General features: G+C 60.5%; 1 protein-coding gene across 3 annotated transcripts in view; it reads left to right on the plus strand.

Moving 5' to 3' along the window:
- Positions 1-229: 229 nt before the first annotated feature.
- RXRA (retinoid X receptor alpha) overlaps positions 230-26,997 on the plus strand; it is a 92,387-nt gene continuing 65,619 nt past the window's right edge. The window contains exon 1 of one of the 3 annotated variants that reach the window (XM_081150766.1): positions 230-326. In XM_081150766.1, coding sequence (XP_081006892.1) covers positions 299-326 — 28 coding nt within the window. In that variant the 5' untranslated portion in view covers positions 230-298. Of the gene's footprint in view, positions 327-20,777; positions 20,912-26,997 lie in introns of those variants that run through there. The other 2 variants (XM_081150768.1, XM_081150767.1) reach the window with 2 other exon arrangements.

The raw sequence follows: 26,997 nt of genomic DNA on the forward strand, positions 1-26,997 counted from the left end.
GGCGCTGCGCCGAGTTCGCGCCCGTCGCGGGCCCCCCGCCGCCCCCCCGCCGGCGCCGCTGCGGTCGGAGCGGGGCGCGGGCGCGCGCGGCGGGGGCGCGGGCGCGGGCGCGCGGCGGCGGCGCGCAGCACAAGTAGTTTACATTGTTGGGCGACTTTTGCAACAACTCGCCGCGCCGCGGCCTCCGCGCGCCGCCGCCGCCCCGCCGCCGCCGGCTCCCGCCGCCCGGGCCCGGCCGGCCGCGCCGGGGGCCGCCGCGCTCGCCGCTGCCCGCCGCGGCCGCCGAGCCGCCGCCGACATGGACACCAAACATTTCCTGCCGCTCGGTGAGTGCTCGCGGGCCGGCGGGCGGCGGGCGGGGGCGCGTTCTCGGCGTGCGCGGGGCGCCCCCCGCCCGGCCTCCGCGGAGTTGGGGCGCCGGGCCCGGGGCGGGGGGCCGGGCAACTTTTACCCGCGCGCTCGGGGCGGGGAGGGTGCGAGGGCGGCGGGCGCCCCCGGCCAGCGCCGGGCCGCCGACTGGGTCGCGGAGCTGGAGGGCGGCGGGCCGCGGCGGGGCCGGAGGGGCGTCAGGTCGGCCGGGACCGGGTTCGTGCCCCCCGGCCTGGCAGCGCCCCGCAGCCCCCGCGCCGGGCTCCAGCGGGCGGCGCAGGGACCGGGCCGGGCGGGCGGAGCAACTTGTGCGCTCGCAGCCTCCCGCCGCCCTGGTATCGGGACGGCTTCCGCGCCGCCGCCCGGCCGCCGAGTCCTGCAGGCCGCCGGCTGGAGCACACGGGACCCTCCTCCCCCAGGGCAGCCCGGGCGCAGTGGGCAGGGTCACCGAGGGGCCAGATGACCAGGCACGTCAAACCTGGGAATGCCCCATCCCAGAATTGGGGCCCCTCAGGCTGGCGCACTCGGAGTGTTTTCCCGGGCCTTCTCTGGGGCTGGCCCTACTCTTGGGGGGAGGACGCCCTATAGAGGCACGGAGGGTCAGTTTTCCTGTCCTCCCGCTGCCATCCTGCTCGGTATCTTCATAGCCCCAGAGTGTCCTCCAACTCCCGGCTGGGACCCTCCTGGAAGGAGGAGGGGCCATAGCCAGGCGCCCCCAGTTGTTGCCCACCCTGGGATTTGGGAGCCAGTGAGAGGCAGGGAAGGGGGGAGGCGGTGGGGAGACTTTACAAATGGGTGCTGGGAAGGATATTAATTTGGTGGTGGGGACAGCAGCCAGGCTGTCAGGCTGGGTGAAGGATTTGTCCTGAATGGAAATTAAAACAGCTGATTCTGAATGAAACCCCATGGTCAGTCCCCCCTCCTGTGTGCCCACCCCTCTGGGGTGCAGTTTGGCCACCCGGTTGGTGGTCAGAACCCGGCACAGCTGCAGGGACCTTGGTGAGATTGGGAGCTGGCCCCTAGGGTGTCAGGGCAAGGGCCTGAGCACTGGACACTCACGGAGGGCTTGCTGTAGGGTGACTGGGGTAGGATTGCAAGTTTGTCAAATTGAAGACTCCCTCCCTGACTCTGTGTGATGAAGACCTCAGCAGCCCCTGGTCTTCTTCCCCTAAGCCCCAGGGGTGGGCACTCATGCCCATTTTACAGATAAGAAAACTGTCTTGGAAAGGCCGAGGCCACAGGCTACAAAGTGGTGGATTTGGGATTCAGACCCCCAGCCGGTGGAGCCAGAGTGTGTGGAGCGGGGAAGAAAGCTGAGTTGTTTGTGACTTACTGCCTGGCGTAGTGTGGGGCTGGCGGGCTCCTGTGTGGGCCGACATCTCCTTTTCCCCATTAAAGCTTTGCGTGCACACTCGCACAGACACACACACACATACAGACACATGTGAGCTAGGCTTTCCCAGAGGATCCTTTCTGGAACAAGAATGCTCAGCTCCATCATATCCTCCACCCCCCACACGGCAGGACCCTGATGGGAGCAGAACAGGTCCCTGTCCTTGATGTCCTGGGAGTTGGCACATGTGGGGCCCAGGTTGCAGGGTTCCCATGAAGAAGAGAGGTCGTGCCTATGAGCCACTGCCCCAGGAACCTGCATAGATGCCCCCCTCCACCCCAAGGAGGCTGGAGGGTTCTCCCCAGCTCTGCCGGTGGCCTTTTAGGCAGCCCACGTACCCCAGGTCTGAGCGGAGAGACCTGAGCTCTGATTACATTTTATTTTTTTCTAAGCTTGTGACCAGCACTGAAGTCCAGTGGAGTTGAAGGTCCATTTAAGCGGTTACTTGCCTAAGCCCTTTTGTCAACACAGCCTAATCCCTCCTGGGGGGTGAGTGTCAGAAGGCCTGACTTGTGCAGGAACTGCTGGGAAGGTTCTGCTGCCCCTTGTAGTTGTCTGGCCACTTTCAGAGCCTCGGGCCGAGAGGGCTTCCTCCTCCCAGTGCCGTGGGGCTTGGTGGGCCCCATGGGGCGTGGTGGACTGGGGCACTCGCCCTCACCCGCCCAGAGACTCCCAGCTGCTGCCTGTTGAGCCACCCAGTGAGGGCTGGGGTGAGCCCAAGGTATAGATCTGGAGGCCAAGTGACTTTCCCAAGGCACCACTGCTTCCTGCCCCTGCTGCTTTGGCTGGCCAGTGCCCCCAAACCCTTCAGCGGGCAAGGCCTGTGCTGCTATCATCCTGGACAGTGGGACTGGACGTTGAGCCTGTAAAGGATATCTGGAGGTCTCAGGCCACACCAGACCCTCTTGGCAGCTAGTGACTCATTTGCCCCGGGAGCGGGTGGCAGTAGCAGAGTAATAGACCCACTGACCACCCTCTGGGGGGCTCTTTGGGACCTGGGTGAGCTTGGAGCCCTGGTGAAGGACTTCTGGTAACATCAGAGCATTTGGGACCCAGAATAGAGCACGTTCTGGGGCCTCCTGAAATAACAGGGTCACGTGACTCTCTGGAGGCTGGGCTGGAGTCCGCCTGCCCAGGCAGCTCTGACTCGCCTGGGCACTGCCGACTGACTGTTGGGGTGTTTGTTTTGGTAAACTCCAGAGGGGGCTCTGTTTGTTGACGGGGAAGTGTCAGGGTGAGAAAAACAGCTCTCAGATGTGGCCTGACTGTGGCCATGGCCTTGCCGGCCTGCATCCTTCCCCAGGGTTGGCTGTTGTGCCTGGGCCCAGCATGCAGCCCTGACCCCCTTTGCCCAGACATGGGTGGGATGAGCTGGGGGCCCCGAGGATGGGCTGAGGAGAGAGGGCCAGGGCCCGGAGCCAGGGTTAGGCGGCTCCACTAGCTCTTCCAGCTGTGCCTGTCCTTCAGGGCCTGCGGGGAGCTGCACCTCCTTCAGGAGGCCTTCTGCCTGCTCTGCCTTGGTACCCACCCCACCCCCTCTGGCTCTGGGGGCAGTTTCGGTTGGTGGTCTTTATTTCCTCTCCTGGGAAAGGAGGCCTAGGGACGGGTAGTTGTGGAATTACTGTGCAAGCACAGAACGGGTGCTCTGGAGTGGGCCCCCTGCCTGGGTGGGGCTGAGTGTGCATGCCCGGGGCTCTGGTATCAGGAGAGGGGCCCCGAGGTAAGCGAGGTGGGACAGACTTTAGCTATACAGAAGGTGGCATGGGGGTGGGGGGGGGGTTGGGAAAGCCTTAAAACACCTGCCCAGAGCCAGTGGAAGCTTCCTGCAGAGTCTCATGTTCTTGGGCTGTGTGGGCTCTTTCCACAGTTGGCATGTTTCAGGGCCATGGCTCTAGTGGCTAGCAAGGCCTGTCCTTTAGGAAGAGAGGGCTCCTTCCCAGCTTTTGGGCCCGGCTCAGTGGCTCACCCGAGGACACAGCAGAGACCACTGAGCTGGCTCGGGTTGAGACTTCACAAGCTAAGACCTGTCCTTCCCTTCTCCACAGGCTCCAGGTTTGTTGTTCATAGCTACCTTTTGTGGCCAGGGCCTTGAGGTGGCCCATTAACTGGTCTATTTCCATGGGAACTGGCCGCTGGTGGGGCCAGGGATGGGGCAGGGGTGGACTGTGGCTGTTGGGGCTGGCGTGCATTTGGGAATCACCTTCCAGACCTTCGTCCGGATGTTCGTTAAGCAGGTCGATTTCAGGGATGTTGGGGAAGGGTGGGGGAGAGGATGTGCCTCCCCTCGCCTGCCTTGCCTGCAAGCGTTTATACTTTACAAGGTGCAGTTCCAACCGGGCCTCTTCCTCTCCTCCTCGCCCTCCCATTAAGGCCCCTTTGTCACTTGCTTCCCCCACCCACTGTCTCTGGAAGGATGTGGCCGTCCCTGGGGGGACCTCAGGAGCTGTACCTTCCTGGGGGGCAGTGTCCTGTTGCTGGTCAGGCCACCGGGAGTCTAGTCCTCTGTCCTTGCTGCCTGTGTGTGTGGTCTGCCTGTCCTCCTCTCAGAGCCTCTGCTGTCCATCTGTAAAATGGACACACGTCAGGGCTGTCCCAGGGTGCTGGGGAAGGCAGTTGGTTTGTCGTGGGGGCGTGTCTACCTCCTACGCCTGCCCGGGTCAGGACCAGGTCTGGTCAAAGTGTTGGACCAAAATGGGACCCTGGAGAAAGCAGGGATGATGGCTGGTGCCGTCGAGTGTGCATACCAGTTTCGGGAAAGGAGGGCTGCCCTGTGCCCTCCCCTGCTGGGTCCCCTGCACAAACTCTCCCCAAGGCCCTCAGGAGGCAGGTGGGACCAGGGACTCACTTGCACACCCACCCGAGCCTGGTGCGAGCTGTTCTGAGCAGTTGTGCCCCAGCGCCTCCCAGACAGGGAAATTGCACCCTAGAGTTACAAAGCGATTGTCTAGCTCAGCAGCTGAACGTACGTGAAATGGAGCAGAAAGCGGCTTCATAATACTGGCCCAGGCGGTGCAGGGAGAGTGGGAATGCGCACACACATGTGCAGGGCCTGGGTGTGCCCGCTCACACACATGTTCACATTCTCTCCCTCAGCTGGCTCTGGCTACACTGTGCTCCTGCCCCTGCGGCCAGGCCCTGCCTGCAGCTCTGGTTGGCCCTGTTTGTTGTATGTCCCTGAGACCCCATGCCACTGTATCCTCTGACTTTGTTTCCCTGTATACCTGTGTCTTTGTGTCCCTGTGACCCTGTGTCCTTGTGTCTGTGTCCCTGTGACCCCATGTTTCTGTGTCTGTGTGTCCGTGACTCTGTGTCCCATATCCCTGTGACTCAATGTCCCTATGTTTCCATGTCCCTGTGTCTGTGTCCTTCTGACCCCAGGTCCCTGTAACTCTATGTCCTTGTGTCTGTGTGTCCCTGTGACTGTGGCTTTGTGTCCCTGTGTCCCTGCACCCCTTTCTGAGGTGGCTGCTCAGGGCCTGATTTCTCGCCTCCAGATCTAGACAGATCTCTATGGTTCCTGCCTGTTCTGTTTTTCTAAATCTCTCCAACCTGTTCAGGGCCCTGCACTGCCCCTTTGAGGGTGCTGATGGCTCCACCCATTAGGCCCCTGCTGTGTCCCTGGGACTTGATTTTCAGGACCTCAAGGAGGCTTCATGGAGATGGGCCCTTGAGCAGACGGGGAAACTGAGCTTGTCCTGGCCTTTGTGCTGGTGTTGGGTCCCTGGGCAGCTGCCTGCTTTTTTCTGCAAATTGAGTTCCTAGTCTGGGGGCCCTGAGCACCAGCTGAGCAGGACCCATCCCTGGGGTGGGGACATTGTTCCCCCAGCCCTCCTAGCCCTCAGGTAGCATCCTCTGAAACTGCTCGCCTGCCGGGGCCTGGTCTGGTGTGGCCTGGCTTCCTGGGGTCTTGGGCCCTGAGTGTTCTGTTCTGTGGAACTTGGGGATGTGAAGCTTCACTCCGTATGTTCTGTCCTCTTTACCCCTTGAAGGCCATCTGGGGCCTGGAGATCCTTGATCCTTAGCCAGGGTTGTCCTGGGCTGGGGGTGGAGTAAGGTGGGGACTGTCAATGGGCTGGAAAGCCATGGATTGGGACAGAAGCCAGAGCCTGAGGACCTCTGTGGCCTGGTACCCACCTCCTCACCCCACCAGGGTGTAGCTGTCTACAAACAAATTCCTGAGGGACCTGGTGGGGGTGGGGGTTGGGCAAGGGTGGCCACGCTGGGTCTCTAGGGCAGGGTGGGGCCTTGGTTATACTGTGGTCTCCATCCCCAATACACATGCACACTTGTGCGCACACGAACACCCACATGCACATCCGAATGCATACATGCACACACGTACTACCCACACGTGAATGTGCACAAATGTGCACACAGACACACACACGCATGGGCACATGATCATATAAACACATGAACGCATGCACACAGAGGCATGCATGCATACACACACACATGCTCATGCACCCGTCTAGCCTTCTGGGCTGATCCTGCAGTCTCAACAACCCCTTCCTTAGAGGACCCAGGTTTGCTGCTGGGTTCATTCCACACCACGCCTAGGGCACACCTGTCAGATGCCGGCCTGGTCCTACCATTTCCCAGAGATGGGGTGAGGAGTGGAGGGGTGGAGAAGCTGTCTGTTGGAGCCGGTTCTGATATGGGCTCTGAAGAGGAGGCAGGGTTGCAACAGATGATTGGGGAGGGACCCTCCCAGTGGCAGGGGCAGCGGAGACAAAGGCCAGAGAGGCTCGTGTGGCTGGAGCTGGGAAAGGTAATAGTGTGTGAGAGAACGCTGGAGAGACACATCATCCAGATGAGGTCTTGGTACCAGGTCAGGTGTGTGGGGGCCTGGGGGCTAGGGTGGCTGAGGTCATAGCGATATTCATGGCTGGAATTAGGCCTCCAACTCTGTGCAGAGGGTGGGCTGGAGACAGGCAGGGGCTGAAAGGAGGAGGTTCCCAGGTGGCTTGGAGCCTGATATGGCATGTGCCCCCTTATGCTGCTGGGCCACTCAGCACAGCAGCTAGGGCTGGGGGTGGTGGACTCCCAGTGGCTTCCTGGGGTCAGTCTCGGCCCCTTGGCTGGGCTGGGGATCTCCACCTTCCTTGAGCACGTGTCTGGGAGAGGACCCCCACCCCTGAGCTTGGGCTCTCGTCCTGTCCCCTTCTCCCTTCCAGGCCCTTCTGCCCTTGGCCAGTCCTTGGAGAGATGCTCTCTACCCTGTGCCCCACCCCCCGTGTTGATGGAAATGTCCTGGGGCCTCGAGTGCTAGTGGTGTCCATGAGGAGCCTGGGGTCTCTGGGAAAGGTGGTTGAACTGTCTAGAGGTTAGAGGGCTCGAGCCTAAGCCTGGGAATGATATGCCAGGCCCAGAGCCCCAAATGCAGTTGGGAGGACAGGCTGTCCTTGGGGGCAAAGCAGCTGGGCCTGCTGGGGTCAGGGCAGAGAACTGAGTGCCATGGTGGGGGCTAACCTTGGGCTGGGGAATGGGACATTGGGGGACCCTTGGGGTACCAAACCACTCGGGGCCTTTGTGTGAGGCGTTTCCTCAGGTCCTCTGCTCGCCCTTGGCTCAAAGTTCCTGAGGCAGGTGGCCCGAGCTCTGTCAGCTGAGGCCAGGCACGCAAAGGGGAGCCCTTGCTTGGCTCCCGGGCTGACCTGAGCCTGGCCCTTGCCTCCCTACCTCCCTGGGCTTGTTTGATCAACAGTGGTGTCAGCTGTGCCTCAGTTTCCCTGACTGTGCCCTGGGTGTGGGGCTGGTGGTGATGGGCCTCAGCAGAGTCTGTGGCTGCTGTCCTGAGTCTGGCGCCTCCAGCACTGAGGGAAGGGAGGGGAGAGCCAGTTGGGCCGGGGCCAGGCCGTGTGTAAACTCTTCGGTGCGTGTGGATAAACCCCGCGGAGTTCAAAGCTGGCCCCGGTGTGGGCTCTGGGTTGTAATGAGGTTACTGATTCAACAGGCTTCCTGGTGCTGCTGCCCAGAACCAGGGAGACTGGGAAGCCCCGGGGAGGGATCTAAGTATCCCATAATTGACCAATTTAGCTTAAGTGTCCACACTGGCCCCAGGCAGAGGTCAGGTGGTGACAGGCCCAGGTGGCCACAGTCGCTGTGCTGCCTTGTCCAAAGCCCTCTGGAGCAGTTGGGTCTGGCTGGCCCTGTGCCTCCGCCCGGGACTCCCGCCCCCCTCGCCCTCTCCGCTGTCTGCAGGATCAGCCCTAAAGCCGTGTCTGTCCCAGAAGCCTGCTGGCTCTCCCCGGCCAGAATCAGCGACTGTACTCAGTCATTCATGCGGTAGGGAGTGCAGGGCATTGGGTACGGTTTTAGGCTTGGCGCTGGGCTGCCTGGGGTCCAGCCCTGCCGTCAGATCTGCTGGCCTCTTGCTGTCTCCTCATGGGCAGTCGTGCTGCTCGTGGGGACACGTGAGGATGAGCTGACTTTGCACGTGGAGGGCTCAGGCTGGCCTGGGAGAGCAGGTGCGTGGTCACTGTGGGCTTGAGACGTGCCAGGCGCCGACCCCGTCTTCTCTCATTTCTGAGGCTTCCTGAGGGCAGAGCCGGGCTGGTGCAGCCCCGCAGCAGCCAGCACGGGTGTCCAGGAAATGGAGAAGACCCCGCGACTGACTAGTGGAGCCCCTGCTCTCCAGCAAAGCCAGATTTCATGGCCGGGGCACCTGCCTTGCTGCCAGCTTGCCCCTCAGGCAGGGCCGAGCATGGGCAGCACTGGTCAGAGGTGGCTTTAGGGGTGGCCCTGTGCTGAGCTGTCTTATGCTCAACTGCCTGTGTGGACAGACCCACAAGGTGGGGGACTGTTATGCCCATGTTTCAGACGCGGGCAGGTTGAATGACGTGCCCAAGGTGCCCTTGCTGGTAACGACCTAGAATGCCAACCCTGGGGGTTGAGCCGCAGTGGGTGTTCTTGAAACAGGCGGCACCTACCCTGCACCCCCTGAGACCCAGTTTTGTTCAGAGTGGCTTTGGGGTGCCCTCAGCTGAGGCTGTTGCTGCTGCTTCTGGGAGTGGTTTGTGCCTTTGAGCTCTGGGAGGTCCCCTGAGCCCCCTTGCCCTGCCCTGTTCCCGTGGGCAGGCAGTCACCCTCTCCCAAGCAGGGGTGCAGCTTGGGGCTGGGGTAGGAGTTGCAGGTCTGCCCTCTGACCAGCTCGTAGTGGGCCTGGCATGTCCCTTCTCCTCTCTGGGCCTCAGTTTCCCTGGGGCCCTCTAACTGCTGGAGCGTCTGCCCTTCCCTCCTGGCACCTTGGCCTTGTTCCCATGAGCTCGTGGCTGTCTGTTGGGGTGGCACAGTTGGGGACCTGTTCTTTAGGAATGGCTCTCTTGCCTCCTCTGTTGACAGTGCAGGGCCTGGGCTGGGGGGATCGGTCCCTGAGGGCTAGGAAGCCACAGGCTCTGAGTTGGCTGGGGTGGAATGTGTGGTCACTCCAGGTAGGCCTGGTTTTGCTTTGAACTAAGAGTGTTATGGAGAGACACTTTGAGGGTGAGCAGTGTGTAATTGGGGTAATAGTGAACCTCATTTATGAGGCCTGGGCTGAGCAGGGGGCAGTGGGGCCATGCTGGCCACCACCCAAGGCCCCTTTCTTCTTGGTTTCTGACCTCCTATGCTAGAACTCCTCATGACCCTCACTTCCTCCCAGGTGGAGGCCAGGCTTCTGTTCATTGTCACATGGACCCATAGCCTCTCCTGCCATATCAAGCACCACTCACTCTTCTCCTTGGGTTTCTCATGTTTAAAACTTGATGGTAAAAGAGGCTGCCCTGTGTGGTGAATGACTGCCAGCTCGGAGTTGGGGGCTCTGTGGCCCTGAGCCAGCGGATTCACCTATCTGGGCCTCAGTTGCTTCACCTGTAAACTGCCTGGGAATTCAGGGAGGCTTTAAAGAGGAGGTGGTGTTGTAGGTGGGTTTTAAGGGATGAATAGGAGTTTGTTGGGTGGACTGTGGAAAGGGAATCAGGCAGAGGGAATGGGTGGACCCTTCCGAGGGAGTTCTGGCCCCAACCAAGGGTATGGAGAGGGAATGTCCACGTGGCCACGGGTAGGGGTCCTTCCTGGAAGATTTCAGAAGGATCTATTTGACTGCATGGCCAAGCTCCTCCCCTTGCTGGCTAGGTTATAGGTCTATGCTGATGAGGAAACATGAGCATGGGGGTGTGGTCAGCTGGTCTAGGAATAATTAACTGTGGGAGGAGATGGGGCTGGGAGTGGGCCTGGCAGCGACCTAGAGCCCCCTCTGAGTTGGCCCCTGCTGGCCTGATGTCCCCCCTATTTCCTGGGCCCTGGAATGTCCCAGTCTAGAGCGTCACCCACGCTGGCCCACCTTGCATTGTTACACCAGCTTGGATCCCCAGCTCCTGGGGTGAGTGCCATTGTCGGGCCCCTCCACTACCCCGTCTGTCCCCACATCCCATGGTTCATCCCCTCAGTTCCCCCTGCCCTTCTCCCATGGGCAGCTGTAGGCGTCATTTGCCCAGGTGTCTCCTGTGTGTGCTGGTCTCTCTGATGGCTTGTCACCCCCTCCCTGCCAGGATTGAAGAAAACAGTTCTGATTGGGGGCAGAGTCCAGGGAGGTGTGGAGCTGCCCCCGCCCCACCCCTGCTCCTGGACTTTCTGCCCAGGATCAAGGTCGGGAGGAGGACTGGGAGGTGGGGCCTGAGGCATTGGGTGCCTGGCCACTCAGACGTGGTGAGGTGGGCCACGGTTGGGGGCAGGGCAGCACTGGCTGTGACATTCCTGGGCCCAGCTGGAGGGGTAGGGATGGCCGGGAGGGGAGCAGGGCCTTTCCTCTTCCCTCTTCTCTCCCTGGGCACTAGCCTACCTCCCCCCAAGGCTTGGATCCCAGGAACCTCCCCCACAAGAGGCCGACCCCTCCAGGTGCTGGACCAAGGGGGTGGCTGCTCAGGGCCCCTGCCTGTCCCATCGGCTCTGCCTCATGACCTTTGTGACTTCTCACTCTTTATCTCGGTTTCCTCATTTGTAAAATGGAAGACAGGGTGCCGGCCGAATATGAGGTGGGGGAGGCATTGCTGGGTGCTGCTGCTCCCTGCAGGACCCTGCGCATTGCTCAGCAGTGTGGGGCCCAGGACCTCAGCCCAGCTCACTGACGGGGCTGGCTCGGAGGTCCCGTTTGCTGAACCCACAGCACCAGGTGCAGCACCAGCCCTGTGAAATGTTTGCTGAATGAATTTACATTATCTGAAGATTCCCCTGCAAACTCCACTTCAGAAATGTTGTGAGGGTGAGCCCACCCCTTGCAAAGATGACTTTTAAAATTGCCATATGACTTGAATCACCCTTCTGGGGGTGTGGCCCAGCTTTCAAGGGAGGAAAGTCCTCTTGTGTATCTAGCCTGGCTCTGATTCCTGGGATGAAGGGCTGGGACTCTCCGCTAGGGGATGCCCTGGGCCGGTGCTCGATGCTTGGGGTCCTGGGAGCCCTCAGGGAGCCTGCAGTCGGGGCTGTGACCTTGTGTGTTCCTGTCAATGGGGTGAGCCCTTTACCTTCTGCCCTGCTTGCTTTAGACACACACATCATCTGCTGCTGGATAGAACTTGGTTTCCTTGGACTCACTGCCCAGGTGCAGAGGGGGTGGACCCTCAGCTATAAATGATTGTGTGTTGGGACCTGGTTTCCTTCCTGTGCTGCTAGGCACCTGCTTTTGGGTGGGTGGGTGGGTAGGGGAACCAAGGCCTGGCTGAAATTTCAGAGTACACCTCTTACCTTGACAGCCGTCCATTCATCCATCTGTCCATCTGGCTAGCTGTCTGTCCACACATGTCTGGCTCCTGCTGGCAGCTCGGGAGGCAGAGTTGGGTGAGGCCCAGCCCCCCAAGGGATGAGCGATGCTTGGGGTCAGACAGTGTGTCGCCTTGGACCAGATTTTTAAAACCTTCCTGGGCCTCAGCTTTCTTGTCTGTAAAGTGGGCTGGTTATGTGCGTCAGGGCAGGTCACTCATAGTGAGTGTGGAGCTGAGGTTGACTAATGTGATGTCATTCCTGCCCCTGTCTGGGGGAAGAGATGGTGTGAGGGTAGTGGTGGGAGGATGTCCTGGAAGCAGACGGGGCACAGAAGGAGTGATGACAGCTTGCCCTGGTGTTCTGTGGCTTGGGCCCTGTGAATTGGGTCACAGAGGATGCATAGGAGTTCTCCTAGGAGAAGTCAGTTTCAGCATCCTCAGACCTATGTGTTTTGTCAGAGACATTCTGGGCAGGGCTCCTTGAATCTACCTGTGTGGCTGCAGCAGAGCCAGTGCAGGGGAAGGTAGAATGGAATCAGAGAGTGAGGAGAAGGTTCTGGATCTTCAGCTCCCAGGGAAGGGGTGTTGAGCTGTTGGAGGGTCCTGGGCTGGGGAGGGAGTATCTGGCCTGTGCTTGGTAGGAGGCTCTGCTGCTGTGTGAGAAGTAGAGGCCGGAGGGCAGGGTCAGGGAGGGGTCCCAGTGCTTTTGGCCTGAGCACCTGGGAAGACTATATGCCTTTTACCAAACGAGGCAAACAGTAGCGAGCAGGTCTGGGGGGACGATCAGGACTAAGGTGTGGGATAAGTGTGATACCATAGGGAAAAGTGGGGTGGGCAGCTGTTGAGAGGGGCTGGAGTTCGGGGAAGAGACCTGTGCTGTGAGGTGATGTCCCCCAGGTGGCAGGGATGGTCCCAGAGAGCTGAGGCGGTAGCGGGCCGGGTATGGACTCTGTGAAAGGAATCTTCCAGGCTGTCTGGGCAAGGGGCTGTTGTGAGCCAAGCTTTGGAGGCAGGACCCCCACCCCAGCTTCCCCTTTCATTTCTCAGGGTCTTTTGTGGTGGGGCCACCGGCCTTGCCCTTGCTGCTGGGCAGAATCGTGCCTGCTATCCTGGTGGGTCTGTGGCCGCAAAGCAGCAGCCGATAGCAGCCGATAGCAGCTCAGAGGACCAGGAAGAAGCCAGCAGCAGGGTGGCACCCCTGGCCTCACCCTGAGGAGGAGGGGTGGTCCTTGTCTCCCTGTGTGGTGTGGGGGGGTGCCCTCTGCCCCCGACCCAGCGTCTCAGCCCTTTGATGATCTGTTGAAAGTGAGTGAGGTTATCCCCTGTGCTGTGACTGGGACACACGGAGTGGGTGTGCCATGCCCGAGATCATGTGGCTAGAGACTGTCCCTCTCCCAGAACCGGTGTGGCCACACCAGGAGGGCTGGCTCGTGCACTTGGGAAGTGGGAGGCCCATCCTGGGTCCCTGCCGCCTGGACCCCGGCAGCAGGGCAGTAGGAGCACCTATCTTGGGCTAACACGGCCTGGTCTGGGTGCTGGCTCCTGACAGCCCAGTGCCCAGGGTTACAGGAGATGCTGCACCAAGTGTGAGCACGGCCTTGGCGTTGGTGGATGTGTGCAGCTCTGGCCCTGCCTCCTTGTGTCCCTGCACGTCAGCTTCCCCCGGGCCTCTCTGAGCCTCTGTCCTTGGCCTGGAAGGGTGGGCACCTATGCAGGCACAGCCCCAGCCTGGGACTGGTCAGCACTGGGCATGCGATCCCTGCCGACTTATTTCTGGCTCCCCATGGCTGGCGTGGCTGGGTTATAAAAGGAACATGTGTGGTGCTCAGAGGGCCTCCTCTTGTCAGGGCGTGACCTGATCCTCCTGGCTGTAGGAGTGCAGGAGCTCTGGTTCCAGGGTGACCGGCTCCCAGCCCAGGTGGTGACCCAGTCTCCCTGAAATGGCTGGTGCTGCCCCCAGTCCCAGGGTCAGAGGGTGGGTCACAACTCCGGGTGCTGCTGCTGGCCACAATTCGTGGGAGAGGTGTGCTCCCCGTGGCGTCTGCCCAGCTGCATTGGGCAGTCTGGGTGTGGGTGGCCTCCTTGCGAGAAGCCTGTTGCTGAGACTTATCTACTTGTGGACATTATTGAGTCTCCTGTGTGGGGCAGCAGGGACACACTGGTGGCCGGCTGATGGAGTGGGGGAGGGTATGGCTCTGGGAGCCCCGCTGGCCCTGGATGGGGCTGATAAGCTGCAGAGCTTGTTATCAGAGGGGGCAGCCAGGCCCCCCCCCCCCCCCCCAACTCCGGCCCTGCACTGACCTGGCCCTGTGCTCTGCCTGGCCCTGTAAGGGTAGGGGCAGGCAGATCACAGCCTTGCGGGAGCAAGCGGGCCTTTTGCAGACCTGGGTGTTTCAGGGGCCACCAGGGCAAGGAGATCCCTGTAGGATGCTGGGATGGCCCTCCCTGGCCTCCCTCCCTGGCTTACTCTGGGCCCTCTTGGTGGCTGCCTCCCCCCAGCCCCCATTTCTGAGAACAAAGAGATGATGTTGTCGCCACCTGGCTGTCTGGACTCCTTACTTGGTGCTTGGTGGCCTGTGCTGGCCAGAACCTGGGACTCCAAGCTGGGATCTGAGTCACCAGCCCATGTACCTGTGTTGGGTTGGCTGCTGGAGCTGCTGACCTGTGGCTTGATCCCCAGGACCTGGAAGTCAAGGAGCTCAGGGTCTGTCCTCTTATCCTGTACTCCCATCCTTGCGAACACCCACCTTATGCTCTCTGGCCAGCTGAGGTCTGTGCTGGAGGGCACTGGGCAGAAAGGCCAGAGGGCCCCTTCCTCCCCAGACCCTCCTCGGGGACCTGGAGCCAAAACAATGTGGGGTGAAGGGACTGGGCAGGGCTACTCCTGTGGCCTGGGTCAAGAGCGGAGTGAGAGAGAGAGAGGGAGGGAGGGAGGGAGGGAGGGAGGGAGAGAGAGAGAGAGAGAGAGAGAGAGAGAGAGAGAGAGTGTGTGTGTGTGTGTGTGTGTGTGAGCGTGTGAGCCTGGGTATGTGAGAGGGTGTGTGTGTGTGAGATGTGTGAGCCTGTGTGCCTGGGTGTCTGTCTACGTGTGTGTGCTCCCAGTGCCCCTCACCTGCTGCCCGCACAGGCAGGTCCAGGTGCAAGGTGGGCCCGCTGTCCTTGTGGGTGGCCCCCTCAGTCAGCTAGTGCCCTGAGGAGCAGGAGCCCAGACCAAGGGGCAGCACTGGCGAGCGCATGGCAGGCCCGGCCTGGTGTGTGCAGGGAGGTGCAGGTGGGGCAGCCAGGTGCTGTTAGAAGCAGTGGGGCTGGGAGGCGGGTGGTCTGTACAAGGGACTGCGGTTTTCTCCCGAGGGCTGGAGAATGGAGAGTGCTGAGTACAGAGGTGTGCTCTAGAAAGATCTTGGGCTGTTGTGCGGAGGGTGGTTTGGGATCGACAGTGCTGGGTCAGACCAATGATATCATCCCCAGACCTCCCTGGTCAGTCCCCCAGAGTCCACCCAGTTCTCAGGGAGTGGCCAAGGGGGTGGTGAATGTTAAGAGTCAGTGGTGGGCCAGGGGGCTCATCCATGGCCTGCGTCCTAGGGCTCCAGGCCTAGGCTGTGGCAGGCATCCCTCATCGTTTGCAGCACTCAGATTTTCTCCCAGCAAGTGCTCTCGGCAGACTCAAAACAGTTGATGAGCAGCACTAGGCAGGTGCCTTACTAATGCAGCCAGCAGAGGAGAACCCACACACTGCCAGGGACGGGGCGGCAATTGGATGCGTGAGCTGTGCTCTGGCCCAGTCGGTCCTCCCCTGCCCTCTGGCTGGGGCGTCTCAGCTCCAGGATCAGATCATGCTCTTCTGTGGAGTCCTGTACCTTAAGAGAATGAGCCAGGGTCAGTCATGCACACTTTAGCACGAGTAAGCCTAGTGCCAATCCTGGAAGGCCCAACAGGAAAGGATAGGAAGGAAGGCTTCCTGTAATTGTGTAGATGAGGAAATTGAGGTCTGAGCTGCCCGGCGAGCTGGGGCGAGCTGGGAGCCAGGCTCGGTCTCTTATTCCCCTGTAGGGCTCTTCTCTCCTGATTGCCCACCTTGGGGCATCTGGCAGAGAGAGGCGTGTGGCAGTTCCAACATGGGGCACTCCTCCTGTGGTAGGCTGGTGGTGCCAGGAGGGGGTGCTCAGCTCCTTGCCCAAGGTTACACAGCTGGTGACTGGCACAGCTGGGATTTGAACCTGGTTCTCAGATTCCTCTTTGAGGTGCCTCTTGCCCTGGGCCTTGGGTTTGAGGTTGAAGTCCTGGTAGCAGCTAGAAGTTGGTGGGGCGGGGACATTTGTCATCTGGGAGGCACCAGAGCTGAGCCTGCCCTGTGGGGCCAGGAGATGCCTTGTTTCCTACACAAACAACCAGGGCGGCTGGAGCAATTTTATTTTTATTTCCTATTTTTACTTCCCTGTTGGCTCTTTTTAGTAACTGTGGGTCAGAGAGGCCCCCGCCCTCCAGTCTCCACCAGGCTTCCTGGCCTGGCTCTGGGCCCTTGGAGAAGGCAAGTGTGTGTGTGACCCTGGGTAGGGGAGGACCTGGCAGCTTGGCTTGCATACACCTGGTGACGGGGAGCTCACTCTCTGGCCGGGTAATTCTGTGGGGCAGCCCTTTCTCATCCCTTGGGACCAGACCTGGGGAGCAGGTGGTGGCAGTGGGTGTGCCCTGGTACATGACTCAGTTTCCTCACACCCCTACTGTGGTTTGAGGCTGGACGTTTAAGTTTGGGGTGGCCATGATAGAGGAGAAAGGGTGACCGGTGTGGGCGTATGCACTGGGTGGGGTGGGCCGGGCCGTAGACGTGCAGGTAAATAAACCATGGTGTTCCTGCCTCAGATGTGTTGAGCAGGGTGTGGCGAGGGCAGGGCCACCTTTCTCACACCGTGTGCACCGTGGTTCCTGGTCTGACCCACTGAGGCCATGTTGCGGGGTCAGTGAAACCCACCCCTGGGGGGGTTGTTGGCACATCTGGCCAGCTGAGGTCTTTCCGGGGTGGGTGCTGCTGGCTGTGGGGGATGTAAAGACCTAGGTTGGAGGGGCATCTCCCCCAGGGCTCATGACCTCGCCTTGGGTGAGGGGACCCTTGCCTGCCTGTGTGAGCACAGATGGGCCTTGTACTGGCATTTGGTGGGTAGGGGTCCAGAACTGTGAGATCAGCTGGGGAGAGTGCTGGGCCCTCGGTGGTGCCCAGGCTTGAGTGGAGTGCCAGCCTTGCCAAGCCCGCTGCACTTCCTTACACATGAGGACCAGGTTCAGAGAGGCCAAGCATATCCAGAGGACCACACAGCTTGGGGGTGTGGGGTGGCTGATGCCATACCCTTTCCCTGTGTTCCACAGACAAGGAAACTGAGGCACAGAGAGCTGGGGCACTGCTGCCAAGGCCCCATAGGTGGCTGGGCCTTGGAGCTTGAGCTTTGGACTCTGCATCGAGCTGCCGTTCCAGGCCTTCAGTGGGGAGGGGCTGGCGGACACCAGGCAGCCAGTGGATCCTGGACTTGGTCCTGCTGAGCCTCACTGGTACCCGGCACCCTCTGCCAGCCTGGAGGTGCTGAGTGGGCTTCCCAGGTATAGCCCACGGCCCCTGGTTTCTCCATGGCTGACATTGCTGTGCCCAGGCCTGCCTGGGGGCTTGGGGGAATCTGCCCTAAGGGGAGAGTGGAGAGCTGAGGGGGCACCCACCCAGCTTCCCTGCTATCCCTTTCTGCCCTGGATGGCTTCGCCCGGAGGCAGGGGCCCTTGTCCTGCTGCCAGGGCCTTTCTTCCCAGCATGAGCGATGTGGGTGGCGAGGTCATGGCAGTGCCCAGCGGTGCACGCACGTGTGGTACCGGGATTGTCGGTAATCCCTTGATTAGAGGCTAGGAAACCAAATCCCACGGCGAGGCAGGTGGGGGGGGCACCTCCTCCTTGGAGAGGCCTCAGAGACTGGGATTTCCACTTGCCCTGCCCTTGGGAAGTGGCATAGGCAGAGGGCATCTGGCTACTAGGGCCACCTTGTCACGTCTGGAGGGGGGATTTTTCCTTGGAGCCTGGGAAGCTGTCTTTGGACTGGGTGGCCCTGTGTGCTGGGGCAGCAGGACTCATGCCCAGTTCAGGCCATCACTCAGCCCTTTGCACTTGGGTAACTTGGGGGAGCATGTCTTCTCTGTGCCTAGACTTTGTGATCTGTGAATTTGGGTGATGGCCCTTGCTTCTAGGGTGGCTGTGAAGGTGAACTTAAGTAGGGCCAAACCTTCAGTTCATGCCCGGGAGCGGGGAAGAGCTGTGGCTGGGGGTGCTTCTGAACCTCAGTCTCCTCATCTGTAGGGTGGGGAGAGGAATTTCTTGCTCTGGTGCCAGGGGCCCCGGGAAGGATTGCCTGTCACACTCTGCGGCACGTGGAATGTGGGAGCACACAGTGCTGAGAACCTGGGGGGGATGTGAATGTCCTGGCCCAGATTCTGCTCTTCTGGGAGGAAGTGTTCCCCTGGGAGGCTGGTTTCAGGGGCATCTGGTTGCAGAACCATCCTGGGGCACAGGAATTTCCCAGGCTAGGAAGCGACATCCACCACCAGGTGCGGCCTTGACACAGACTTGGGGATTAAGTTCCCTGTTTTGTCTCCACTCCACTGACATTTCCCTGCTTAGTTTCCCAGGAAAGGGCCTGTATCCAGGTGCCTGGCTACTTGGTGGGTGGGCTCTGTTGTGGACCCTGGGTCCTCGGAGACCTGCCTCCCAACCCCAGCGAGTGTGGCAGCGAGCCGAGGAATGGTGTGACTCTGGGTTTGCCTCTTCTTCAAGCAAAGAGGATCTTTCGTAACTGTGGGAAAGAGCATTTCCTCCCGAAGTTGGGTGGGGGCGGGGGCTTGGTCAGCACATGTGATGTCCTGGCGCCCTCCTGCCTGTGATGCTCACAGGCCCATTGCCAAGGTTGGGTGGGCATGCCTGGCCATCCCTCCCCCCAGACCTGGCAGTCCCCGGGGAGGGGGGAGGGCCCACTGGTTGCGTTGGAGCCCTGAGAGGTCCTGGCAGCGGTGCTGTGTGTCCTCACCGTGAGCCTTTGCTCCCTGTGCTTGCCCTGCCCTGCTCTTCTTGGTCCCTGCAGCCCAATTCCAGGGTCTCCTCCCCCTTGAAGCCAAGAGTCTGCTTCACTGCCCTCTGCGGGTCCCCATTGTCCCACATCTGCTCCATGGCCCAGGAGGGGATCCCACTAAGCTTGTCTAAGTCCATCCAGTCCTGGCCTCGACCTTCATTTCCCCAACCCCAAGGGGGTCCCTTCTGGTGCTGATGAATGAGGATGTTGTGGTATTTGGTCCTGGGGAGGGGACAGTGGGCTTGGAGGGGGCAGGAGCTGGTGCACCCAGCTGGGGTCTAGCCTGGCATGCAGTGGTGCTCGGCAGGGACCTTGGGGCCAGCGGGCCTGGCTTTGTGCCTGCTCTGCAGAAAGGGGCTGTGATTTGGGCCCGCCCCTTGTGCTCCTGACTCAGCAGCCACAGGGTGGGGAAACCGGAGGTTTCTTGACAGAAGCCCCAGCCAGGGCGCCTGCCACATGGCCCAGACTTCTTGTGAAGCAGGTGGGAAGTGGAGCTCTCGGTTCCTGCCTCTGGGTTCCCAGCAGGAGGTTGGGGCTCTGGGCTCCTGGGCACACTGCTGCCCCTCTTCCTGGTCCCCGCTGTAGGACTGCTCTCTCTCTCCTGTGCACCACTCTCTGTGGCTCTCCAGGGCCCATAGGATGAAGTTCTCACTGCTGCCTGGGCCTGCACCCCTCCTGCCACCACACTGGATGCCCCTCAGTCCTCCTACCTCTGGGTGCTGCCCATACTACCCCTTCGTCTGCCATCGTCCTGCTCTGTCAGGTGTCTGTCTATAAGCAGCCTCCTCCAGGAAGCTCCCCTGGGCCTGGTCCCCTCTACCTCATGACTGTAATATCTTCTGTTGTATTTCCCTGGCGGTATTGACGAGATTGGACTCAAGAGTTCTTGTTAACATCAATACTGGGCCTGACAGTCCAGTGGATGTGGAGTTGTGAGGACAGGGGAGCAGTGACAACCACCCACCTGGGGCCTGTCTCCTGGGGCTCAGCCGCATAGCCAGCTCGCCTGGGCCGAGGTGCCTGGCAGAGTAGGAGTCAGCATCTGTGGGACATATTGCTGGAGCTGCTTGAACGGGTTGGCCCTCTGGCCTCCTAGGCTCCAGCTGCCCCAGCCCAGTGCTCCGTGTGGCCTCTCTGCCAGGCCCACGGACGGTAGAGGAAATGGAAGTCGACGTACCCCAGAACTTGTCAGTGAGTGCCTGGGCTCTTAGGTGAGGGCCTCAATCTCCCCACCTGCCAAGTGGGGATACGGGGAGCTGATGTTTCCACAGCCTGAGGCTGGGCCCAGCTCCTTGGAACACAGCTGCTGGGAAGGAGGGTGCAGGTTTGGACTGAATCTGGTGCTGAGGTTTTCATATCCCCTTGGCAGTCAGCAGTGGGGCCACCTGGTAGGCTCACAGATCTCCCAGTCCATCCTGGGGCCACATGGAAGTGGCTCATTGGCTAGGGGTTTGGAGTCGGGGTTGAGAAGTACAGCCTCGGTGGCCTTCGACAAGCAGGGACCACTGTGATGGAGGGGGCACATTTCTGTCCCTCTGACGTTGTGTTCCTGGCCTGGTCTTTCTTATCTGCTGTCTTAATTCAGTGTCTGAAATTGACGGAGTGTCCCTCAACCCACAGTGCCACCAGTGTCTGCCACCATCAGCTGCCTGCTTGATCCCTTAAGGTATTTGTGAAACATGGAGCTAAAAAAGGCTCTTCCTCGGTGGGGAGAGCCAGGCAGGAGCGAACAATCGAAGCTGAAATTAATTGTGCTGGGTGCTTTCCTTCCCCCTCCCTGTCAATGCATAATGCATGGCGAGGGAGAGTGAAAAGTAATTAGAGTCTCGATTCTCGCCCAGTTCATTCATGACTAAATCTGGGTCAACAGATAAGCACAGGCGGGTGCCGCATGGTGGGACAGTGGCAGCACTGCTGTGCCCAGATGTTCCCTCCTACGGGAAGCCCTCCTTGATGCTCCCACTTGGGAGGACCTCTCCCACACCCTCAGCCTAGTGCCTTGTGCATCTGATGATGTCTTTTCCCCACCTTTCCTATAGGGAGTAGGAGTGGCAGTTCCTAGGGTTGGGGCACATGGGGGGGTGACAGCCGGAGCCATGTGCTGTCAGGGAGCACAAGGGCCTTCTTGCGGCGCTCACTTGTTTTAAAACGCTTGACCCTGATCATACCGTCCTTTTTTAGGTGCCTCCCACGCTGCCACAGCCCTCGGGGTGAAGTCCCAACCCTGGACCTGGCACTTGTCCCAGCTCATGGGGGACCAACTGCATTGGTCTGCTTCCTGTTCCTAGGATGTTCTCAGTTCTTCCCCTGCTCAGGTCCTTTGCACGTGCTTTCCCCCCTCCCCAACATGTCCTTCCGGTATCACCCCATGGCTACTGCTGTCTTCCCTTCTTACTTGGGTGTCACGCCCACGGGCCCCTGAGTGTTGTGACCTTGCCCCCACTGTCACCCTTGGCCACCTCAGCCTGTTTGTTTCTTTCTGAGGCTCTGCACATCCTGCGAGTGATTTGTTGCTGGGGTTCCTGTCTGTCCCATGCCTGGGCACAAGTTCTGGTAATGGGGGTACCTGAGAGACTGCCTGGCTTGCCCTGTACCCCAGTGCTCTCCCTCACCCCCTGTCAGCACAGCAGGTGAAAAGGGACATGACTGTGTGCCGGGGGGCCTGCTGCCTTCTCCCACCTGTGGGAGGGGTGAAGGGAAGATTCACCCTTGGGAGATGGTCCCCTTGCTACATTGCTAGGCTCCAGTAGTGAGAACTCTTAGGGGCCTCAGGTGCTTGGAGAGGCTGAGTTGGGACATTGGTGGGTGAAGGAGTGACATCTGGGACCTGACTGAGACCTCATTAGCTCCTGATTCTTCCCATTTTCTAGAAGGGGAAACTGAAGCCTGAGGGGGAGGAGCTTTCCCTGACTCAAGGCCACTGGGGAAGGCTTGGGGAGGTGCAGCCTCCTGGCTGTACACTCTGCGCCAGACCTGGGGCTATGAGTGGGGGACCTGGGCTGTGTGGAGGACCCCACAGTCGCCGTGGAGGTGACAGGCAGACTGACGGGTGGGAGCCTGGACATCACCCTCAAACGGACAGCATGGGGCTGCTGCATTCATTGCAGGGCAGGGAAAGAGTTAAAGACTGAGGAAAGTAATAATGTTTCTAATTTTCCTGTGTGATTTAATAAAAATGTAAATGGCAGGGTGGAGGACAACCCACCCGCCATGGTGTTGACCGAGATTAATTGTGGGCTCCCCGTGGTCAGCCTGCCTTTGTCTCCACGCCCCCAGAGGAGGCTGGTGCATCCTTCGACCCAGGGGGCCAGGCAACAAGGGGCAGACACCACGTTCTCTGCCCAGTGGATGGGGAGCCCACTGGGGTGTCTGCTGAGGAAGGGGAGTGGAGGAACCTTTTGTGGCCTGGCCTGTCTGACCCCCACACACCCAGACCCAGGGATGACAGGGGCTTGGGGCCTGTGGCGATGATGGGCACTTCCCAGGTATGTGGGGGTGACATTTGAGTTGAGGTTGCAGGATGAGGAGGGGCAGCCAGGCAGAGACATGGAGGAGGAATATTCCAGGCTGAGCAGCATGTGTGAAGGCCCTGAGGTGGGAGTGAGCTCGGCCATAAGGGTCTGCATAGAGGTGGGTGTTGGGTCCAGCATGGCATCAGTGGTGGGATGGGTGCCTGGTAGCCAGCTCCCAGGGGCCTCTCAGAGCTCAGGGCCATCAAGGGTGGGTCCCACTCAGGTTGGGGGTGATTATGCCTGGGGAAACCATGCACTGTTGAGCTGATCTTGGGGACTGTTATTGATGGGTCTTGGCCAAGTCCAACAACTATGGGACCCCTCCTGGGGTAGTCACTTCCTGAGAGGGGTCACTCTCTTGGCCTGTCCTGGGGTCCTGGGACTTTGTCGAGTCACCTACGGTCAGGCCATGAATGCTTGCCTGGATGCCTCTGGGGATGCCGGACACTGAGGGGGGGCGCAGCTGGGCCCTGGGGGGGTGCCACATAGTCCCCGAGCAAGAGCAGATTTCCAAGTGTGGAGCTGAAACACGGCCCCCCACCTTGGGGACCACAGACCAGCCCCGAGATGCACTCTACACCTCAGTAATGCCTGTCTCCAACACCGGCTCTGCCGGGGGTGAGGGGTGCTGTGATGTCATGCCAGCAGGCAAAGAGGGAGCAGGCGTGTGGGAGACCCAGTTCTGCCACAAGCAGTGAAGGGAGGGCCCTCACCGAGAAGGTGGGTGAAGACTGGCCGTGCACTGCCGCCTGGGTAGGGACTGGTACTGCTGCTGGACTCACGGTCCCCTGAGCACTGCCCCCACCTCATTGAGGGCTCTGGTGGAGGCTCCCCAGGTCAGGGGTCTTGCTGGGCCTGTAGACCCCAGCTCCCTGCCCCCAGGTGGGCCTGGAGCTGCTGCCCCTCATGGTGAGGATGTGGGAGCCCTCTTTTCCCAGCTACCCTGGGCTTTGCGCCTGTATGCGTGTGTGTGGTCAACGGTCCTGCTTAGGGCAGCACTGGGCTGGGGGTGACTGAGCCTGGGTGGAGGGCTTGGCCAGGTTTGGTGGGCAGGGAGAGAAAGCATCCCCAGACAGCAGGAGGGAGTGGGAAGGGACGGGCCTGTGGGGGCTCTGGACAAGGGGCTGGTGTCCAGGAGTGGGTGAAGCAGCCCCCTTGGGTGGGCTGGGTGTGGGTGGACCTCAGCCGGTTGCCTGGGACCCGCCCTGGAGCTGTGGGTGGTGCTAGTGTGCACTCGAGGTTTGATGTATCAGAGTTTTTGTGGGACCAAGTGGGTCTGCCTCTTGGTGAAAGCTTCTGTACCTGGCAGTGGTGACTGAAGGGGATGGGCTAAAGCTGGGGTCTCTCAGTCCCTGAAGCTCCTATTTCAGCATTAGTGGGCAGGGCCAGTGACGTCAGGAGACCCTGTGCTGGGTTCCTGTGGGCCTGCTGTCTTGTCTCATGAGATTTGGGGTCTTTAGTCCCCCGAGGCTGCCTGCGCCTCTGTCTTTGAGTGTGTATCTGGAATGTGAGCCCTGGATTCGCAGCTCTGTGCCCACAGGCTCAGGCCACTCGGAAGGCTGCTCAGAGGAGGCCGTGCATGGCTGGCTCTGGGTGGGCAGGGTCCCAGGGGACTGCTGTGATGGAGGGACATCTAGCACACACCGTTCCTTCCGCCTGTAACACTGTCCCCTCCTCCCACTGGGTTAGCTCCTGCTGCCTGAAGTCCTTGGCACCACTAGGCCCCCTCCCCCACGTCCTGGACCCAACTGTTTAGAGCACACATAAGCCCAGGGTCAGAAGAGCGGGCCCACCAGATGGCTGGGCGGGCACATCAGCCCAGCGGTCTCGTGCACTTTGATTGAACGACCTGTCCGGGCCGACTGGGCAGCTGGTCAGCGTCAGGCTTGCATGGCAGGATGCACGGAGGCTGCGTGGAAGCTGTGCAGTGCCTGGGGGGAGAGGGGCAGCCCTCAGCAAGCCTGGGCTGGCCCTGTGGGTGCATTGGCATGAGAGACGTAGGACCCAGCCCTGGTTCCCACCTGCCAGCTGGGGCCCCCTGGACCTGTTTTCTCATCTGTAAAGGGAGATACCAGTCCTCATCTCAGGACTGGTGGTGTAGAACTGTGGGGGCTCATACTCTGTGTGTGTGCGCACACGTGTGTGTTGGGACGAGGCCCATGGTTTCCATTGTCTCCCTTCTTGGTGGGCACAGTGGGCACCTGGCTGAAGACACAGGAAGCACTGTGTTGGACTGGCAGCCGTGCCCTCTGGCCCTTGCTCACCATGCTAATTTGCACAGGAAATCAAAAGTACCCGCCAAGTGGGGTTCCTGCCACTGGTGCCTGACTGGGCTGCTGCGGTGGCCTCACTCCTGCTGCCCTTCTGGCTCCTTGACGGGAGTCTCCTGCCCGCACCAGGGCTGCTCATTTGGTGGCCATCCTCTGTCCAGAGGCGGGGGTGGGAGGAAGGTGGCCTGGTGCGGGCAGGTGCTTCCTCGCCCAGGGGGATACATTCCAGGAGCTGAGGTCCTGGGCTCTCACTGCCGGTGTAAGCACCTCCCCTTGCTGGTTCTGTGCCCTCATCTGGACCTTGGGTGACGTCAATACCTCGTGGCTCCTTGCAGGGACAAGGGACTGCACTGTCACTGTCTACCCTGGCCATGCCCCTGAGCTGTGGGTGGGCCGGCCCCCAGGGAGGACAGGCTCATAGGAGGGTGGGCAGAGCCTCTCTCTCCTGCCTCAGTGTCCCCTCCCAGCCGACTCAGCCTTCATAAGAAGTGTTTGTACCCCCGAGGTGTAAATGCCTGATTGGAGGGAATGTGGGCATTAGGAGCTAGGCTTAGGAAACTCCAGTGCCAGGGCCGGGCCTGGTTCTTCTGAAGGGGGTCGCACTGGTGGAGGCTCAAACATGACAGGGCTGGGGCCAGGAGGTCCAGGAGGACGTCACCAGTGACCTTGGGCCACAGCATCCCCCCTCCAGGGAATTAGCCACCAACAACAGGGTTTGTGACATGTCCGGGGCAGGGGAGAGGACAAACGGTGCTGGCTGTGGGATAGCTGGTGTCCAGCCCCTGCCCCATGGACCCTGTTCTTCAGAGCATCCTGACCTCATCACCCAGGTGGTATCCCCAGCTTGGGAGCCCCTAGAGTGGCGGGGATCTACACCAGGGAAACGCGATCCCCTCCCTGGCCCCTGAATATTTCATCAGCAGATTAATTATTGAAGCTGAGCCATCCCTGCTTGGGGAGGTGGAGGAGGGGCTCTGTGTCCGGCACGTTTGAGTGTTTTTCTTGGTGATGGAGCCGTGTCAGTTAGAAAGTGACATTGCTGTTTAAAACGTTGTCCTGTGGCCCTCTTTAACTAAGGCCGAGATGGAATAACCAATCTGTTGCCGCGAATGAGTTTTTAATCCTCAGAATGAGAGGTGGGCGGTACAGCGTAGGGTTTGTCAGAGTGGGCGCTTGGGGGCCACAGAGAGATTCGAGGAGGCCGTGGCCGGGCATGGGGTGTGTGTGACTGGAATGGATTGAGGGGTCATCCTCAGTCCACGTGTGTCGGAGTAGAGCTGTGAGGACGACAGTCTGGTTTCTGCATAGGCACATGTCCGTGTGTGTCAGGGTGGGGAGAGCCTGGTGGCTGAGGTCTGGCTTTCTGTTGGTTAGGAAAGCTGCCACATTTGCACAGCCCCTCGAGAGGAAGTGAGGGTCCCAGGAATGATTTGTGAAGGGTGAGCAGCGCTTGGGTGTAGCCAGGTGACAGTGTTTTGCATTCTAGGGCTGAGGACGAGAGGGCCTGGTCCAAGGGCAGGTGTGGGCTTTGGGGCTGCCCCAGGTGTGTGACGGGTGCCTGGCGAGACAGAGGGGCAGCTGAGCTGACACCGGGCTCCCGAACATGGGGGAGCCTGGCCCTGAATGGATAGTGCCACTCCAGGTGGGTGTGTTGGAAACCCTGGGCGGGTGCCCTGAGCCAGGCAGGGGGACAGGGAGGTGGTAGCATCCAGCCAGGTCTGATGGCTGCTCACTGGCGCCCTTAGGGGTCTTAAGGGTTGCATCAGGGTCCCTGGGTGGGTCTTGGGCACTGGGGAGGGTCCCCCCGTCAGGATCCCAGACAGGCGGCACTGCCCTGGTCCTCCCTTCCTCACCCCTGCCCAGCAGCGGGCAGAAGTGGCGGCTCGCCAAGCAGCAGACCGTGTGAGGCTAAGTGTCTGGACCACCCAGCCTCCAGCCACTCTCCTGCTGGGCTGCTTGTTTTTCTTTGGCGGGGCTGGAGCTGATCCCTAGCTGCTGACGGCGCTGGACACGTCCTGCACCTCCCCGAAATGCTGGATGGACTTAGGGAGTCAGTTTCACGAGAGGAACAAAGTCATGGCCTACGCATGCCATGGGATTGAGGGGAGACGTCAGCCCTCACGTCCAGGTGCTCTTTGCGTCGGGGCTGCAGGAGGCTCCTGCTTGTTGTCTGCACAATCAGGCTGCCTGCTCACTTTGGGGATGTGGATGCCTTAGCTGTCCTCTCCTGGGGACCATGGGAGCTGAGTTGCTGATGTTCAGGGCAGTTGACTCTTGAGGACCCTGTGAGTCCTCACTTAGGTTCTCCCCCACCCTCTCTCTGAGGGGACTCTGCCCTCTTCCTGGGTGGGCAGTGTTGCCCACTTGGAAAGGTAGGAGGGCACTGTACTCCTGGTTGGTCTCTGAGGCTTTGTTTGCTGGGCACAGGGGGTTCCAGCCACATCATCCAGGCTGGGCCCCTGGGCTATGGGCTAAGAGAGTGAGCAGCCCAGGGCTCTCTCAGTGTTCACTGAGTTGGGGTGCAGGGCCCCCCTCTGGCACTGGGAGGAGGGGCTGGGCTACCAGGGCAGCTGGCAGGGGCAGGCCCGTAGCTAGAGGTTTGAGGCCTGAGGCCTGAGG

Source organism: Miniopterus schreibersii, assembly GCF_964146895.1.
Source record: "Miniopterus schreibersii genome assembly, chromosome: 11".
Lineage (NCBI taxonomy): Eukaryota > Metazoa > Chordata > Mammalia > Chiroptera > Miniopteridae > Miniopterus > Miniopterus schreibersii.